This window comes from Papio anubis, chromosome 10 (assembly GCF_008728515.1).
Source record: "Papio anubis isolate 15944 chromosome 10, Panubis1.0, whole genome shotgun sequence".
Classification (NCBI taxonomy): domain Eukaryota; kingdom Metazoa; phylum Chordata; class Mammalia; order Primates; family Cercopithecidae; genus Papio; species Papio anubis.
Window position 1 is genome coordinate 89,903,478 of NC_044985.1, and position 20,002 is coordinate 89,923,479.

Consider the following 20,002-nt stretch of genomic DNA (forward strand, 5'->3'; position numbering starts at 1 on the left):
GAGTCCTCAGGAAGCAGCAGGAGATGTCAGGCTAAAGTTTGAGAGTAATCAGAGCAGTGGGTACAGGTTTCAAGTTAATCTCCAGGGAGGTCAATGTTTAAGCCAGGGCATAGAAGGATCCTAAACTGGGAGATCATGTACAGGGTGAGAACAACAGAGAAGGCTGAGGAATGATGATGAGGAATTGGAACTGACAAAGAGCCCAGAAAAGGCATAATATGGGAATAAAACAGAGAAAAGAAACAATGCAATGTCATCAGTCTTGACTGGTTCAAGAGAGGCTAAAGAGAATGACATCAAAGGGCATGGATGGCCTCAGAAAGAATAGTTGTGGGAAAATCACAAGGTGAAAGCTAAACTGCAATGGGTTGAGGAGTGACGGTCAGTGGAAAGAGCAGGTATAATGTTGACCAGTACAAAGAAAGAACTGCAATTAAAGGAATAAGAAAGGGGAGGGAAGATTTTAGTCTTCAAGAAGAGACATTGGTACTGAGAGTAGTAAGCATTGTGGGACACTATATTTGGCCTCTATGTACTGTGGAGGTGACATATGGTCTGGCCTCTTAGATTTCTACTTTTTATTTATTTATTTTTTTTGAGACAGAGTCTCACTCCGTCATCCAGGCTGGAGTGCAGTGGAGCGATGTCGGCTCACTACAACTTCTGCCTCCTGGGTTCAAACGATTCTCGTGCCTCAGCCTCCAGAGTAGCTGGAATTACAGGCACCCGCCGCTACACCCAGCTAATTTTTGTAATTTTAGTAGAGATAGGGTTTCACCATGTTGGCCAGGCTGGTCTCAAACTCCTGACCTCAAGCGATCCACCTGCCTCAGCCTCCCGAAGTGCTGGGATTACAGGTGTGAGCCTCTGTGCCCATCCTCTACTTTTTAGTTTAGCAAAAGTATCTTGAATTTGATGGAGCTTATGTTGAAAAATAGTTTATATTTTTTACTTTTATCTTTTTAAAATTTATCTATTTTTAAGACAGAGTCTCACTCTGTCACCCAGGCTGGAGTGCAGTGGTGCGATCTCAGCTCACTGCAACCTCTGCCTGCCAGGTTCAAGCGTTCTCCTGCCTCAGCCTCCCCAGTAGCTGGGTCTACAGAGGGACACGCACATCTTCTGATAAAGGACTGTCTACTAATTCTTTATACTTATAGTCATATTTTCTTTTCTTTTAGACATGGGATCTTGCTGTTTCCCATGTTGGCCTCAAACTCCTGGGCTCAAAGGGTACTTCTGCTTCTGCCTGAGTAACTGCGACTACAGGTGCATACCACTGCACCCAGCTCTATATTTTCTTGTTTTTTTTCTTGCGACAGAATTGCCCAGGCTGGAGTGCAATGGCATAATCTCGGCTCACTCCAACCTCCGCCTCCTGGGTTCAAGCGATTCTCCTGCCTCAGCCTCCCAAGTAGCTGGGATTACAGGCATGTGCCACCACACCTGGCTAATTTTTTGGATGTGTAGTAGAGATGAGGTTTCACCATGTTGGTCAGGCTGGTCTCGAACTCCTCGGCTCAGGTGATCCACCTGCCTCAGCTTCCCAAAGTGTTGGGATTACAGGCATGAGCCACTGCACCTGGCCTATATTTTATTTTCTTGAGTAGTTTCTATCCCAAAGTATCTTCTTTAAGTCAGGATACCATGATATATTTTCTTCCATTAAATGATGCTTTGTAGTATGTAAGATAAAATGTAGGAGAATTTTTTTAAGTTACAAAGCAAAGGCAAATTTATATTTTCTTTTTTTCTTGTTTTGAGATAGAGTTTCGCTCTTGTTGCCCAAGCTGGAGTGCAATGGCGTGATCTCAGCTCATTGGAACCTCCGCCTCTGGGGTTCAAGCGATTCTCCTGCCTCAGCCTCCCGAGTAGCTGGGGATTACAGGCGTGCACCACCATGCCCGGCTAATTTTTGCATTTTTAGTAGAGACAGGGTTTCACTGTGTTAGCCAGAATGGTCTCTATCTCCTGACCTCGTGATCCACCCGCCTAGGCTTCCCAAAGTGCTGGGATTACAGGCATGAGCCACCACGCACGGCCTTATATTTTCAACAGAAGTCCCATAACTGAATGCATCCTAGAATATTTGGAAATTTGGTTAAGAGTAACCACATATGCTGGTTACCCATATCCTCTTGTATTTAAAAAATCAGCAGCAGACATCCCTTATCATCAGAAATTTCTTCCCAAGCTCTCAGCCTATCTCTATCTTCCTCCTTTGCAGCTAACTTCTGTTCCCTTGTTCATTTCCCCAGGACACTTACTTCTCAAATTAGCCTATGTTGTTTATCTTCAGTCTTTCCCTCTAGTTATAAAAGAAGCATAACTAAAATTTACCTAGTACTTATTATATGTCAAGGACTATTCTAAGTGCTTTACACAGGTTCTGTTGTGCAACCCTCTCAATGCAAAATGCATTTTACAGATGAGGAAACTGAAGAAGAGAGGGGATAAATGATCTGCCTGAGATCACACAGCTTGGAGTCAAGATTAGAACCTAGGAAGTCTGGCTCCCAAAGCCACAGCCTTAACCAACTGCTATACTGCTTCTCACTAGACCCCCCTCAGTCTCTTCAGCGTACTAACTTCATTCAATAATATTTACTATGTGCTGATACTGGGAAGCAGGCTGTGCTAGGGACTGAGCTTTTTGGAATTAAGGAAGTAGATACTGGAGCATACCTTCCAGAAGGGGACACAAACAAGAAGTCATTACAATGAGAGTGAGGGGGAGGCAAGAGAACATGCTTAGGCACTTACAAAGTCAGGGTTGGGGAAGGGGCTGACTTTCCCCCTCAGAGAGTGTCAGGGAGGAGAGCTAGCCTGATAGCACTGGAATACTAGCTCCATAATTTGCTAGCTGGGAGACTCTGGAAACATTATTTAAGGTCTCTTTTTGGGCCTAACATAAAATAAAATAAAATAAAAATAGATAACAGAGCTGTTCCCCCAAATTGTTCTTAGCTTTTTTCCTTGATTGTTTACAGCTGGCTTCAACATTCAATTCTATGCCCACAGCCTCCCCATCTGTACCTCCGGCTTGGGCCACTCTTCTGAGTGCTAGCGGAAGGGGAGCTGGCCATCTCCCTCTGGCCCCTGATCCCAGCTCACACTATGTGTACTCAGAACCCACTGGCCCTCTCCAAACTGTAAAGTGTTCACAGCCATGCTGCCCACTTCCGTCGCTGGCACACCGCTCTTCCAGAAACCCAGGGGTGAAATATCTTTGGCTCTTTCCTTTCCCCTGCCCCTTACATCTTTATCACTGTTTCCAAGTCGTTTTGATTTCCCCTTTCCTTCACATTTTTACTTCCACAAGTAGGTGTGACTTCATTGTCTAGCCTGACTACTGCAGTAGCCCTCTCCCAAATCATGTCACGGCAATCTTACCTCGATCATGAGGAAAGATTAGATTTCCTGAGTGCCCGCTGATCATCACTCCCATTCCAGCCTTCCACACCCCTTATGCTGTCACGCATTAGCTTCTCTGCTCCTCACCACTCTCCCTCACACTACACTCCAGACAACCTGAACTGCTCAGTGTCCTTACACAAACCACAAGGTATCCTAACTGCTCATGTTGCTTGCTTCACCTGGAACACCTCCTCCATTTCTGAATGTCCAAACACTGCCCATCTATGGATGTCCTGTTCAGATCACTCGACTCAGGGCTGGGTGCAGTGGCTCACGCCTGTAATCTCAGCACTTCAGAGGCTGAGGTGGGCGGATTGCTTGACATCAGGAGTTCGAGATCACTCTCCTCTAGAAAATTTGCTCTCTCCTTTGGTTGCAAATTCTGTCTTCCTGACTTGAGCTTACACAGCATTTTATCATTCTACTAGGCAGCTGACGGGGTCTTTCTTGTTTGCACAGATGGTTATGCAACACTCTCCTGCTAGGTGGCAGAATCCTTTGAGTGTAGAATCCAGCTGTGATTCATTTTCATGTGTCTCACTGTCCCTAATACAAACTGCCCAGAAAAAATATAACTCAGTGTATACAAATGAAAGGAAGGTCAGAAAGACAGAGAAAACTGGAAAGATGGGAGAAACAGCAATAGCATACTACCATGAGGCCGACTGAAATTTCAGGGTGCTAAGTGATGAGCACCATCTTTCCATCACAGGGATTTGAAGTAGGAAAAATAACTGACTATAGTCACAACATGTTAAAGAGGACTTTTCCAAGAAGACATTTCTGTGAAAGGAACAAAATGACATCACTGGTATGGTCTGACGTGTCTCAAATTCACGTGCTGGAAACTTAATCCCCAGTGCAAGTGTTGAGAGGTAGGACATTTTAGATGTTTAAGTCATGAGGGCTGTGCCCTGATGAATGGATTAATGCCACTGTACAAGGGTTTGATGAGGAAGTTTGTCCCTCTTTGCCCTTCTGCCCTCTGCCAGGTGAGAACACAGTATTATTCCCCTATGGAGGACACAGTGTCCAAGGCACCATCTCAGGAGCAGCCCTCACCAGATGCTGGCGCCTTGATCGTGGTCTTCCCAGCCTCTGTAACTGTCAGAAATAAATTTTGGTTCTTTATAAATTACTCAGTCTCTGGTATTGTGATAGCAGCACAAAACAGGCTAAGAAAATCACCTTAATGTTTAGACCCACATATTGCTGGAATGCAAGTACAAATTAATGCAAGTAAGATTTTTAAATACAGACTTTAAAAAAACAAAAAAGCAAGCAAACAAACAAAAAAGAGAAACAGGCTTCACTTTGTTGCCCAGGATGGTCTTGAAGTCCTGTGCTCAAGCAATTCTCCTGCCTCAGCCTCCCAAAGGTGCTAGGATTACAGGTGTGAGCCACCATGCCCAGCCAATACAGGCTTTTAAAAGAATTATTGTTAGGCCAGGCACAGTGGCTCATGCCTGTATTCCCAGCACTTTGGGAGGTCGTGGGCAGAACACCTGAGGTCATGAGTTTGAGACCAGCCTGGCCAACATGGCAAAACCCCATCTCTACTAAAAATACAAAAAAATTAGCTGGGCATGGTGGCACACAGCTGTAGTCCCAGCTACTCGGGAGGCTAAGGCAGAAGAATTGCTTGAACCCAGGAGGCGGAGGTTACAGTGAGCCGAGATCACGCCAACTGTACTGCACTCTAGCCTGGGAGACAGAACAAGACTCTGTCTCCAAAAAAAAGAAAAAAATTATTGTTAGATCTTAATGAGGCAGAAGAAAGAACAAGGAGGTGGACATATACTAAAGAAGGGGAATTAATAAAAATATATTGTCTTCTAAACTCCAATTTTTGCTTCCACTCACAATCCACAGGATCTGAGCATTACCCCTTTAAAGATGTTGCCTCAACTCAAATATTACACTAACAGGCTTGTCTCCTAAGGCTACTATTATTTACTTAATCAAGAATTTAGCTAGCATAATCTCAAAAGTTTGTGCAGAGATTTAGAAAGGAAGCAGCCTTAAGTAGAAAATAACAAAAGAGCTTAAAATCAGCTACCATATAACTGAAGAAACAGAACGATCCATTTCAAGCATTATCCTCTATACCTTGTCAATCTCCAGTACAGAGAAATGGAAAAAGTTCTGTGACTGTGGCCATTTTACTAGTACAGTGGCCATCTGCCTCTAGCCTCAAAATGTCAACTTCTTTTAGAGAAACAAAGCACAACTTTAGAATGTACCTTAAACATGCCTGGGTTAGAGACCAAGGAAAACAAGTTCAATTGCTCCACAAAAATTTTTTAAAAATTGGTGGGCATGGTGACTCACGCTTGTAATTCCAGAAATTTGGGAGCCCAAGGCAGGCTGATCGCTTGAGCCTAGTTGAGACCAGCCTGGGCAACACGGTGAAACTCTGTCTCTACAAAAAAACCCCACAAAAACTAGCTGGGGGTGGTGGCACATACCTATGGTCCCAGCTACTTGGGAGGCTGAGGTGGGAAGATCACGTGAGCCCGGGAGGTCGAGGCTGAAGTGAGCTAAGATGGCACCACTGCACTTGCCTAGGTGACAGAGCAAGAATAGCTTGAGCCTGGGAGGTGGAGGTTGCAGTGAGCAGAGATCACACTATTGCACTCCATCCTGGGCTACAGAACGAGACTCTGTCTCAAATAAAAAAAGGTCACTAATTTTTGTATGTGAATTTTTGCCTCTATGTATACAACAAAACCATTTACACTAGAGCTTCCCTCAGCAACAAGAGATAGCATTAGAAAGTTGAAAAACAATTCCAAGTAAATAGTTGTTAGTATCTGCGTTAGGCTGTTCTTACATTGCTATAAAGAAATACCTGAAGCTAAGGGTGGCGGCACATGCCTGTAATCCCAGCACTTTGGGAAGCTGAGGCAGAAGGATTGCTTGAGCCCAGGAGTTCAAGACCAACCTAGGCAACACAGGGAGACTCCGTCTCTACAAAAAATAAACAAAATTAGCCAGGTATGGTGGCATGTGCCTGTAGTCCCAGCTACTCAGAAGGCTGAGATGGGAGGATCGCTTGAGCCCAAGATATCGAGGCTGCAGTGAGCCATGATGATGCTACTGCATTCCAGCCTGGGCAAGAGAGTGAGACCACAAGGCGGAAGGTAAAGGGGGAGCAGGCACATCACATGGCAGGAGCAAAAGCAAAAGAGAAGGGTGGGCGGGGGGTGTGTGCCACACACTCTTAAACAATCAGATCTCGTGAGAACTCAACTATCGGCAGGACAGCACCAAGACATGAGGGATCTGCCCCCATGACCCAAACACCTCCCACCAGGTCTCACCTCCAACATTGTGGATTACATTTCAACTTGAGATTGGGGTGAAAACATTCAAACTACATCAATGCCTTAAAGAACAAGAGTGTCCCAGCACTTTGGGAGGGCAAGGTGGGAGAACTGCTTGAACCCAAGAGTTCAAGACCAGTCTGTGCAATATGGTGAGACCCCATCTCTACAAAAAATAAAAGGAAAATTAAGGGCTGGGCATGGTGGCTTATGCCTATAATACCTACACTTTGGGAGGACTGAGGCAGGAGGATCGCTTGAGCCCAGGAGTTCAAGACCAGCCTGGGCAACATGGCAAGACCCTATCTCTAAAAAACAGATTAAAAAAAAAAAATAGCCAGGTGGGGCGGCACATGCCTGTGGTCCCAGATACTTAGGAGGCTGAGGTGGGAGGATAGCTCAAGTCAGGGAGGTTGAGGCTGCAGTGAGCCATGATTACACCACTGCACTCCGGCCTGGGTAACAGAGCAAGATGCTGTTTCTAAAAAAAAAAGTTTCTTCCAGTTTTCTATTGCTTTTAAATTTTGGCTATAACACACGAAGTTGTTCTTATATTTGTGAAGTTACGAAAATGAAGACAGAAGAGGCTTCTGATTTAAAGAAATAGAAATTGGCTTGTAAGACTTCCATTATAGCATGTAACAATTTCAGCCGGGCGAGGTGGCTCACGCCTGTAATCCCAGCACTTTGGGAGGCCGAGGTGGGCGGATCACAAGGTCAGGAGATCGAGACCACGGTGAAACCCCGTCTTCTACTAAAAATACAAAAAATTAGCCGGGCGCGGTGGCAGGTGCCTGTGGTCCCAGCTACTCGGGAGGCTGAGGCAAGAGAATGGCGTGAACCCAGGAGACGGAGCTTGCAGTGAGCCGAGATCGCACCACTGCACTCCAGCCTGGGGGACAGAGTAAGACTCCGTCTCAAAAAAAAAAAAAAAAAAAAAAAAATTCAAATGCAACTTCTGGTTGAACTTCAAGGCTGGATACCCTATCAAAAATCACTTTGGATAGTATTTGATTGATCCACAGTTATTACAAATATTAATTATTGTTAGTTCAACCATAAAAATCATGAATATATCTGCCTAGAGTTATTGGTGAAATACAAAATATTAAAAAATACTGTATTCAAATAAAGGCAGAAAAATACTTACCCTGGATTTGCAGCTTCCATCAATATCCCAGCAAAGAAAATTAAACTAAAAACAAGGCTACTTCACAGCAAGATTTATTAATACATCCAAAAGAAAGAAAGAAAAATGATTTTGTCACACTATATACAGATAATACATACAGTGTTTCATACACATATTACATCAGTTTTTACACAAGAAAAATATACATAAAAATGTAAACTTTTGTATACAAAAACCCTTAAACAAATTAAACAAGGACCAGATAACAAAAGGAGACCAATTCATTATTATTTCATCAAATTTTTTAAAACAGTAATACAGTACATTCATTGAGATATATATGGAAAATGTGAGCCATCTCTTCTTGTTTAAAGGGAAATTACAAACCAAAAGCCAATCGCCTCCCAAAACGTGGTCTCCCCCAGCAGTGCCGCACCCAATACCACAAGTATGCCTCTCCACTAGAACTGGGGGCTCTTACCAAAACCTGCCCATCTCCTCATCTTGCTCCTACAGTCTGTGCAGAAACAAGTGGCTCCTAACTTTTGTGCATATAATTAAATTCGCAGCCACTAGGAACACAAATACAGAGGAGAGATTCTCAGTTTGTAAGTTCCCTTTAAGCAGCTTTTATATTTTTGTATTTATTTTTAATGCATGGTCTGTTAAACATACTTGTGTGCCAAGGTGAATGAGAACACTGAAAAAGAAGGGCTTTGAGAACCGCTAGTCCTTGCTACCGTGCAGTTTCTTTGTCAGAAGAGATTTTAAAACCGTCCAACCTGTCTCATTTGTTGGTTTCAAATAAGCTACCTCACCTTTGATTTCCCACTGCAACTTGGTTTCGACTTACACTTCAGTACTCTAGTTGTTAGTACCATACAATTGCCAAGAGGCTTTTTGTTAAAGGCTACTTCTGATATCAGGTTCCAGCTAAGCTACTCAGTAAAATGGCTCAAACCCCAGCCTCTCTATTTTAGTCTTCAGGAGTACTCTTACTTTACTGTTTTTTAACATCTTACAATTTAGGATTGTCCATCTAACCCTCCTCTCTCTGCAAGTTCTTGAGATGTAATCTGCTGCCAACTCTTCACAAAATAAAATAATATTCAATAGTTCTTCCTTAATAGTCTTGCATTCAGTGTGTCAAATTGATGTACTAATGAAAAATACCTGAAACCATAGGGAATAAGAATTAAATCTATTTCAAGCACATGCAACTTGGAACTCGCCAAAAAAAAAAAAAAAAGAAAAGAAAGAAAGAAAAAAGAGTTTGGGAGGGCCCTTAACTAAAATGTGCTTAAGACAGCTTCATGAGAGAGCTGCCTTCCTTCAAATTTGAATTTTGAACAAGCAAAATAACAATTAGGTGATATATTTCCCTGCAGCATGAGAGTAGTTAACTTCCTCCAGGCAAAATGATCTCAATAATCATTATTTATTAATGAAAGGAGGAGGCAAATTGGTGAATTAAGTTGATCTAGGAGATGGTGGATGACATACACTAATGGAAATATTAGGATCGCTTTATAAGTGAAATAAACAGTCTGGTCTGTGGAACATCTCCACTTCAGAGAGAGGAAAAATGCACAAAGCTCCTCAAGTGAATCTCCAGCTCTTTCTTACCCTCATGGGACAGATGGCATTTTTAAAATGACAGTCTCCCTTTCAGTTAAGAAAAACACAACAATAAAAGGAAAAGGAAGATAAATAAATAGTGTGTGGATGTCTTTAGATGAGACTTTAAATGTTCTTTAAATAACTTTTGATAATGTATTTTAAATCATTACATACAACTGCCACTGCAGTGACAATATTCCAGTAGGGGCAGCATTTTGCTAAATGTAAAAGATTGCCATTTAAAACTCATACATATACATGTGTATATACAGTTATATCAACACTATTTATATACATATATATCTAGAGAGCAATATTTCATTGCCTTTGAATATCTATATATCTACTCCCACAATATATACTAGAGACATACTGTGTGAGTACATATGAAAGCATATGTACACATGCTCTGACATGTATATATACACTTTTGTCTGTGTGTGCATAAGAGCTTTAAAGGCACAATATATAGGGATGCAAGTTTTCTAGAGAGCTGCAGCAAAGTTAATACAGAATGTCACAAACTGAGAAAAGTCAAAAGGAAATATAGCAGAATTCATCACACAGGAATTCATCAAAGCAGTTTCATCATGAGAAAAATGAGTTAGTTACAGAATTCAAGAGGCTTACATGTGACCTTGTATGCTTTCCATTAAAATGTAAATGGTGAAGTTATGATTAAACTACAAAGCAAATAAAAATATGTAAATGACAAATTAATGACAGTAAGTGTGGAAATAAACCTAACACTAATATCAATCATAAAATCATAATTATGTTCTCTTGTAATTTAAGTAAAATGCCCCCACATTATTGAGGTAAAACTTTCAAATTTATTTTATTTGAAGGTTGGCTTTCTGTTTGTTTTTGAGACAAAGATGAATGCCCAATTCTCAAAATTACTATTGATAATATTACCAAAACTTGTGTCTTCTGGGAAAATTTGAGAGATAAAGATCTTTCAAAGAAAACAGAGAAGTTGACGAAATATGCTTAAGCCAAAAGTTTCTGGCTAGAAAAGACAGAATTAAGGAGAAAAAAACCACAATGATGTGTGATTTCTTTTTCTTTTTAAGTGATGAGAGACTGACCAGTAGAAGGTGGTGAAGATGAAGAATAGTGGAACTGGCAAGTAAGAATTGTTCAGACAGGCATTCATTGTGTAATATCCATAAACAAGACTATAATCCAAAGGACTTCCATTTTACTGTTCTGATGATGTACTCTAGACTGTCACCTCCTCTGGCTTACAGAATAATCCAGAACTTTCCATAGACTTTAATCTTGCTTAACAAAGGCTGTTTACCTATTATACACACACATTTTTAAGGGAAATATATGTATATAGCTTTATCTATACACACACATATACATACGTGTATATATAGATTTATACAAATGTATAAATAAACATAATACTTTTCAATCTTTCCATTGACAAGGCAAGTTCACATTCAGCAAAGTGCCACCACATCCCATATACACATCTCTGTACAGATATACACATAAGGGTCTGTTTTCACCCTTCAATCGGGAGAATTTTTTCTAGCAAATCCCATTAACCAGCAACTGAAGGGAGAAATGGCACCAGTACAAACTCCCTTCTTTCATTTGCATGCATATGTACAAGAAATATGCAGATTAAAAAAAAATCCCAAAACAAGAGTGAATGAAACCAGGAGATGCTGCAAAAATACAACTGTAGAAAAGAACAGCATATAGAGCTTTCCTAGGTCTTCACTATATCTAAGATGAAGTAAATGATGCTCAAGAGACAACTACAAATTCAGGTATATTATCAGAAGTTGTTTTGACATATTTCGAAGTACATGATTTTTTAAGTATTAAAAATAAATGTCATTGGAACATTTAATAACAACTCTAATTTTGACTATTTTAGACCACCAGATACTCCAGTAAATGTATAGCAAAATAATACTTTAAAACTCAAAATAAAGGGGTGTATTTTCTTTTTAATTCCATATGAATCAGGGGTAGCACAATTTTTCCTATAGCTAAAATATGGGGATGGGAGCACTCTTAATAAATAACAGCAGAACTGAGTAAAAGTCTTTTGAAAAATTTTGGAAATGAAATCACCCCAGCTTTGAAATATGCACGGTGAAATGATCCCACCAACTCCTTAAACAAAGCAGCCCCTTCCAAAAATTCTTTATGAAAGGCCTATACTTTTTCTTAACTTCACCAAGAAAAGATGATCAACAATATTTTCTTACTCAGAATATAAAGAAATCTATAATAAACATAAAAAAGGTTCAACAGATCTCTGGTCCCATCACCACAATAGATAAACACAGCTCATGTCTGGGGCTGTCTGTCTCCCTCTCTTATTTTTATACTCAAAAGTGAGAGGCTGATCTTAGAACCTCTATTTCTCATGTCATTTTATGAACATAGCATAATATAAGTTAATCCAAAGGTTAACATAAAATGCACATGATATCAGAGCTAGCCTTTTAACATAAGATAACATAATGATTAATTTGGTGTATTTATACAACAGAGACAATGAGAAAGTAACTCCAATACCCTCAACTAAATAAATCATGTTTCTACAATACATTCGGTTACCTTTATCTATTTTTATATAAGCACACATTCATATCTCTCACACACGTGCCCCCAATGTATATTTTTGCATGTGTGTAAAAAATACAGACATATACATGCACACGAGTAATTTAATTCTATTTTAAAGTCACAGTGGGAATTCCTTAGTGAGGAGGGATAAAAAGTTCCTGAATAAGACACTGAGAACATCTAGATTTATTATTTTCTCTATTTTACTTCCCAACTTACAGAATAAACTGTAAATTAAAGAATAAATCCATAGGAAATAAAAGAGGTCTTAAAAACTTAGTTTACAAATTCCAGCTACAGTAGTTGGAGTTTTACTTGATCTATGTATTTCTATGTACCCTGTAACTAAGCTTCTAGCCATCTTATGTAAACCACAGATCATTTACTAAACAACATGATTCTCAACAGTTCTAGGAACAGTTATAAATGGTCTAAAGGTGTTCTACATTTTGAGGCCCCAGGATATCCTTTTATTTTATATATCTGCAAGGTAGCAAAGGATAGCTATACACCTTGACACGGCAGAGATCCAGTGTAAAAAGGTGCTTCACTAGTTTGTTTTGTCAAAAAAAAAAAAAAAAAAAAAAAAGCTCATATATATTTAGCTATTAAACACATAGGCAACATAATTCATTACACTCAATACAGCTTTAGTATAAAACTTATAATTTATGAGGTGATGTTAATAGCATAAATTAATATACCTTTTCTCTTAAAATCTACAATAAGTATTCTGAAAGCTCATTGGGGAAGGAAATTTTTAAATAAAAGTTTTAAAGCTGTGCATGATGGGAAAGGATTCTGTATTCTGAAGCTGAGATGAGAGCCTGGAGGAGAAAGGAAAAAGTCCTATGCAAGACACTGTGGGCTACAAAACCAAAAGTTTCCTCTTTCTTCCGCTCTCTTCAATGATGAGTCACCTTTAGTTTCTTTTAAAACTATTTTCTTATTTTAAAAACTGTCCTAATTTCCACAAGGAATCCCTGAGACATACTCAATACTATACAGTGAAAAGAACTATCACTGTTAAGAGGAACAGATTCAACCCTTCCAAACAGATGAAGACAATGTCAACAAGTGTCAGACTTCCCATCATTTCAGCACTAATCCACTGGAGCCAACTGTACCTTAATGATGCAGGTTGGAGTCATTTCAGGGCAAATCAGTCTATTCCCCTAAGTAAAAGCAATGGTGTGGCATTTAGCTGCATTGGAGCCTTCTGCACTGCGTGTTGAATTTCCAAGGGGAACTTTGGGTGCATATAGAGCTTACTTCAGTGGTCCCCAGCTTTAAAAACAAACAAAAACAAGCAAACGAAGAAAAAAGAAACAAGTGAAAGAAGAGGATTCTATGCCTCTTCGGCCGGGATGGGTACAGATCATGTGTGCATGTGCATTCTTCAGGACTGTAGTGGGCAGAGGCAAGCAGGCGGAAGAGAAGATGGAAAGCCGTGCTGCCCTATGGAGCTCACTGAGAGTTAGATAGATTTTTCTCTTATACGAGTATTGTTCTAAACTTTAGGTCACTCAAAACTGCGTTCAAAGTAGCCAAACATCCCCAGTATTGGGGAACATAGGGTAAAAAAAGTCATACCCAATTTGCTTGCTCTCTCTCTGAAACGTCACATTTCCTCTTATTAGCTCTGTATCACAGTGCAGAGAAAAACTAACAAAAAGATAAGGGCTGAAGTGAAAACAGAATTTTTGCTATGTAGAAATAAGGCTCCCTAAGTTTGACGCACAAACAACTGCAGCGTTAATGACACTGTTTATTAGAAGAGACAGAACTATTCATTAAAGTTTGATGTTTTCTTTCCTAATTCATTAGTCAGGGAGAAATGCTTAACAGATATCCAAACATGTCTTTCACTGGCATTTCATTACAAATTATTGTATTTAAAACGTTACTTTAATCTACTAAACATGATTTTGGTTTCCTCCAGAATATAGGAAAATTTATAAAGATATTAAGACATTATTAAACTGTTTAGCTTTTCTACAGAAAGCCAGTGAAGATTCAGTTAATGTATTGGGAGGGGGGAAACATCTATGTTCTTTCATGTAAATATATATATAACTCTCCACCCCCAAGAAATATATTTTTTTGTCAGGAAAAATATCCTGAGAACAATGTAAATACTGGTAATAAAAGAGATACAAATGAAGACTGTTCAGTATGACTAACTTTTCTTTCAAGGAATCCTCTAAATTGCCTCATTAAACTGGAGAGTTCTTTAGAAGACCATAATATTAGATTTCTATATATACCAGATTAAGAAGAGAATTTTAAAAGAAGTCTAAAAGAAAGATGAAGAAACTGAAAACTAATTTTTAATGAATTTCAAACCTCTTAGTAAGTTTAGTGTTAATATACTCATCTTTTTGCAATACCAACCCATAGCGACCTTCTGAACTAACCTGGAGGAGAGGAGATTGCCTTACACGTGCACTGCCGACTGATGGCGCCCACTGACCATCACCAGCACCCCTAGGATGCCAAGGCACGGGAAAGATGGCGGGCAAGCACCGGCGGACTGACCACACGACATTTACTAGATATGCTCAAATTCTAATCCACTTTATAAAAACAGAATGGTACAGGTCAACGGAAAGGTCAATTCTTTCATGTAAAAATAAAAGTGTATGGACAGGGCACCTCTGTGCAGCACAAACATGGTTTCCTTCCTGATCAAAGAGCTGTCTTTGCTACTGTGGACTGTGATCACAGATTGAGAACAAGCTCTGATAAGGAAGAGCTTTAGTGTCAGTCACAGAAAATGATGATTCTTAACTTTCAGATGAGAGACTGGGCTTATTTTAAAAATAAATCTTATAAATAATTATTTGGCAAAGATAAAGTATTAGCTTTCTTTAGCCTTAAGACACTAAAGACAGTAACACCAATTTTAAGGGAAAAAAAAACCCAATAACCTCACTTTCCAACTTGCTCCCTATGCCTACTATTTGTTTCTGATTATAGTCTTCTCATAGAGGGACACTAGACACACCACACTGCCTGCCAACATGAAATTGCTCAGGAAGTCATTTATAAAGCAGTTATATCACACATGGTAGGTTACCAGAGAAAATAATCCTTTGCTGTCTAAGCTATGTGACGATAATTAGAAAATTTTTCCATTGCATAGTCTGTCACTTGGTGGGTTAAGTATAATTGCTACTTACTATTATGAGTTGTTTACTAGCTACATAACCTACCCAGATGTGCAAATTGCTAAGCCATTTTTACAGAAGAAAAAACAATGTCTTAAGTACTTTAATTAAAATAATATTAATAATTATGTAGAGAGAGTAGAGAAAGCCCATCTTTTCTTCTGATGCTACTGATCACAGCCAGTGAATATCACATATTAGAATGGAATTCAGATTCTCAGAGAACAGAATGTATCCATTAACTGCAGCAACTTTGTAAATTAAATCACAGTAACACAATCTAACTGGCCTTTATAAATAGTCCCAAAGAACTGCAGAAACAGAGTGAAGCTTCTTTGCCACTATTTCTCATGGGTTTAACACTAGAATAACAGCTAGTTTCTACCTATTTGGGACCTTATATAAGATTTGTTTTTGATTCCAGTATTGCCTTATGATAGCATAAGAGCTACCTTAAAAGATACTAATTTTCATATTTCTGGAGTAAAAGACACTTCATTCCTTTCTCTACATATTAATAGCAAAGTTACTACTAATAGACAAGAATGGCTCTATTAACTAAAAGAAAAACACAGATCTCTCTGGGCTTATAGATGTTCTCCTCTCTTCCAAAAAGGGACTCATAAGAAACAGCAAGAGCAAAGCAAATTGCAAACTTTGATATCTGTTTTGAACTAGATAAAACAGAGGAGAAGTTTGTTGTTGATAATTCCTCAACCACTTTCCTCAGCTTTCATCACGGGCATCCAAACGAAAATGTATTTACTCAAAGTTTTTGGTGTGAAGCTGTAACTAGCAACATTCCTGATAATTTCATGCCTCCTTACTAGAAAGCAGAGAAGGGCTTTTAAATGCACATAAAACAGAAAATTGCAAACAATAAAATGTGCAACTTACTGTAAACTCAGCTTTGTATCATAACTGAAGAATTTCAAGCAGCTAACACGAGGGACAAAAAGATAGAAAAAGTTCAAATCGACTACCCACGACTTTCCCTTCGCTGTCAAAGGGCTGATGAGGAAGTCAATGTGCTGCTCTGCGACAACCTTTAAATACACAATGGAGACTAAACTGAATTGCTGGGAATGGATAGTTACCTAGTGATGCTTACGATGGGTTGTGAAAATAGTTTAACAAACTAAATGACATTTTTGAGCAGAGGTAACTACTCGTGACCACTTCATTACAGTACATTAAAATAAAAAAGCTTACTAATATAGATTCACAGGTGAGAAATATTCAAATTATCTGTCCTCACCATTCAGAATAGAAATTTATGGTGATACCAAATATAATTTTGCTTTATGACATAAGTTATAATTTAGAAATTTTGCACTCTGCAAAAAAGGCAAAGCTATTAAAAATAAATCTTCCAATCAATTACCATGATTTTAAAAAAACTAAATATATTACAAACATATTTTTGGCCCACAAAAAGAAACATCAATAAATATAAAATAGGGCATATAATGATTTCATACAGTCATGTGACATTTCCCCTCCATAACCTCAGGCACGTGGTATCTGCATAATGCCTACTGATCACCATCATTCCTTTAAAAAGCAGAGAAAGAAAAGCTTTCAAAAGAAGGGACTGGTTAGAACTAGCATGGCATAAAGAGAATACATACAGGAAGTAGGAAAATACATCCAATCGTTACCTATTAGAAAGGAATTAAGATCAAATATTCCCTGACAAATGAATTACTGAACCACATCAATAGGTATGTTCTCTCTACTTAACTTTTAAAATATATATATATGTGAATTAGACTAGACTCAGGTATAAATAGCCAATGGTATCTCAAGGGACAGTGAAACTACTCAGCAAAAGCAGAGTAGAGATGCCTTTAAAATCTAGTTCCACCCTTCTCTGGGGGGAAAAAAAAGGTAGGCAAGAAACCTCACAAATTCATTTCATAGTCACGAACTCCCTAAACTACCCAATATGATTTTTAACCCTAAAATCCTGGATGTTAAAAACATTTCCCAAAACTATTTTCAAATTTACTTAAACCCAAGTACTTAAATTATTTTAAAAGTACCAAAGGGCAAATAAAATTTATGTCTAATTTCCATATTCTGCTTTGAAAGAAACTTTAAAATGTGTATCCTTCAGATATCACACATCACTTCACAACTGGTACACTGATTCTACAAGAGTCTGCAACATTTTACAAATCTTACCAAAGAATCACTACTGTAAACATGAAAAATTCAAAAGCAAAAGATGGATCAAGGAGTTCACAGATCCCATCTTTTCAAATCTATCTGACCTATCCTGCTTTTTCACATCAAAATATTTTCTTTAATCACATCTTGCAAATGTATTCCATGAGAGAGAGATTTAGAAACATATGTCTGAAAAGACAAAGTGACCATCAGGTCCCAGAACCCCAGGAGCCTGCAGTCGTCCCAGGCAAGCTTTTCAGGACATGCCTACCTCACTGACAGGAATCCAAGCTTTCTATGTTCTGTTTCTTCTTGGGCTAACTTTTAGCAGAAAAAGGTTATGCTATTCACACGACCAGCCCACCACCCTCCCTATTCAGGAAACTTGAGGAAAAGAAGGACCAACCTTATTAGGATTGTGAGATGTAGGAGAGGAGAAAAGTAAGAGTCTTATACTCATTACAGAGGGGGAAAAAAACAAACAAACAAAACGCAAACTAATGGGACAGCCGCTTCCTGCACTGCACAAAAACACACGCGTGGGCACACGCATACTCACAGGCAGTCAAAAGACACATTTTTTTCTTTTAGTTAAACATGATCACAATTAGGAATGGAATCCTGGCCTCACTGTGGTGTTTAGCAGTTGGTGCTAAGTCAGTCTTGACCTGCCACACACCATTTGCTGTCTCTTATACAGGAACTCAATTAATAAGATCATTCTATCTAGAACCACCTATGTAAAAACCTGGCAATAGAATGGAAAGCATTGATCTGAATACTAGGAAATAGTAAAGGGCACTGGTATTCTGAGGTATCTTCCACTTCTAGGACTTGCTGCTAAAAATCAATCCTATCCAGTCACTGTGCTGAACCACTAAGGAAACCACTGGGGCGGAGTGGGCCTGCCAGGAGGGAATGAGCACCAGTGCTAAGAAGCACATGTGAACACTGTAGCGAGGTCCACTGCAGGGCCACTCATTGAACTGGGAAGGGGGGTGCCCCTCTAATCCCCATCTGTTATATCTTCTTTCGGAAAAGGGGAGAGGGGTGCTAAAGAGGAAACAAACATAGAAAACACTGGGTTCCCCACCTGCCTGCAAACACACAGACACCCTCAGTTAGGGGAGGGAAAGGGAGAAGATGCATTATTGGTACTTGTAGCTGTGGCACCTGTTACTGTGAAGCCTGTAGGAGGGGCTATAGAGCTGTGGCTGGGCTGCAGGTCCTTAGGAATGCCACTGTGAGAACTCAGCTGGTGGCCGAAGGCTGCGCTGAACTGAGGGAGTTGCTGCTTGGGAGAGGTGGAGGCCATTAGTTCAGCAGAAGGCCCCATGCCACTGAAGCTGGTCTGTGGTAACCCCGGAAGCACACTGGAGCTGCTGGGGGTCACGGTGGCGAAGGCAGGCTGTGTGGTCTCTGAGTTCGAAGTGGTGGGTGGTGTGGATAGGGAAGTGGAAAGAAGATGTCCATCTGCGCCGAGAAGGTTGCTAAATGGAGAGGGGTCTCCAAGGTTGACGGGGAGATTGCCCCAGTGAGTTCTGGGGTTTACCACGCCTCCAAGTGGCACCTCAAGTTGGGTTGGGAGCAAGTGCTGCGCCATGATGGGCATCTCTGCTGAAAAGGTAGCTGCCATATTATCACCAGAGTACGATGTTGTGTGGGGAGAGGTGATATGGTCACTGTAGGGAGACGGCACATGCTCACTATCATAATGGCTTCCATGGGGCGAGGAGTGGGAGTGATCACTGCTGTATTGCTGTCGTGAGGTGATTAGGTCATCTGCCTTGCTCAGCAGCTGGGCAGGATGTGGCCTCTGGGAGGCATGGCTGCCGTCATGAAGTCCATGAAACTGTCCTGGGAAGGCTCTCTCCCCAAGTGCACTCTGGCTGATCAGAGTGGCAGAAGTAAGGCCAACGTTGGCTGGGGCAGAGAACTGCCCCTGGATCTGCCCTGCCAGGGGTGTAGGTGGGTTTGACAAGGTAGCAGAACGGAGCAGGTTCTCATCCAGCTCTAGACTAGAAAAATTATCATGTACTATACGCCCATTCAATAGCTCCCCTAGGTCTGTGTTCACCTCTCGGCTCAAGGATTGTATTCCTGAAGCTCCAGTACCTGTGGAGAACACCCCTATTCCTCTATCTGACAACTCCTGGACTGGCACACCATCTGACTGGGCAAGGACCCCAATGGTACTCAGGCACTCGAGAGAAGTTACAGCCTGCAAGGCCCGTTCAAGCTCCTCAGCCTCTTCGGTAGTTGGGAGGAGGTCTCCATTCTTCCCTGAGTCAACAAAAGCCATCAATAATCAGTAGAGCTTTTACCAGTCCTACATCACAAAAATCATACATTTGAATTATTTTAAACAATATTCTATTTAAAAAGAGTCCCTCTTGAAAAGAAAAGTTTCCAAGATTTGGATTGGAGGGAAAAAGTGAAATAATGATCTGCAGGACAGGGTCTGAAACGTCAGCTCTCTACGAACTTGAATCACCATCTTCAGTTGATTTACTGAAAACCATCTCAAAAGCCATCTTATCAAAGTACTAAATTCTTAGGAACTC

General features: G+C 40.1%; 1 protein-coding gene across 7 annotated transcripts in view; it reads right to left on the reverse strand.

Annotated features, from left to right (window-relative positions):
• Positions 1-7,949: 7,949 nt before the first annotated feature.
• Positions 7,950-20,002, reverse strand: part of INO80D (INO80 complex subunit D) — a 96,196-nt gene continuing 84,143 nt past the window's right edge. For 3 of the 7 annotated variants that reach the window (XM_009182862.4, XM_009182856.4, XM_009182861.4), the window contains exon 11: positions 7,950-19,721. In XM_009182862.4, the coding sequence (XP_009181126.2) occupies positions 18,556-19,721 (1,166 nt within the window). In that variant the 3' untranslated portion in view covers positions 7,950-18,555. The remainder of the gene's footprint in view (positions 19,722-20,002) is intronic. The other 4 variants (XM_009182859.4, XM_009182860.4, XM_031651475.1 and 1 more) reach the window with 2 other exon arrangements.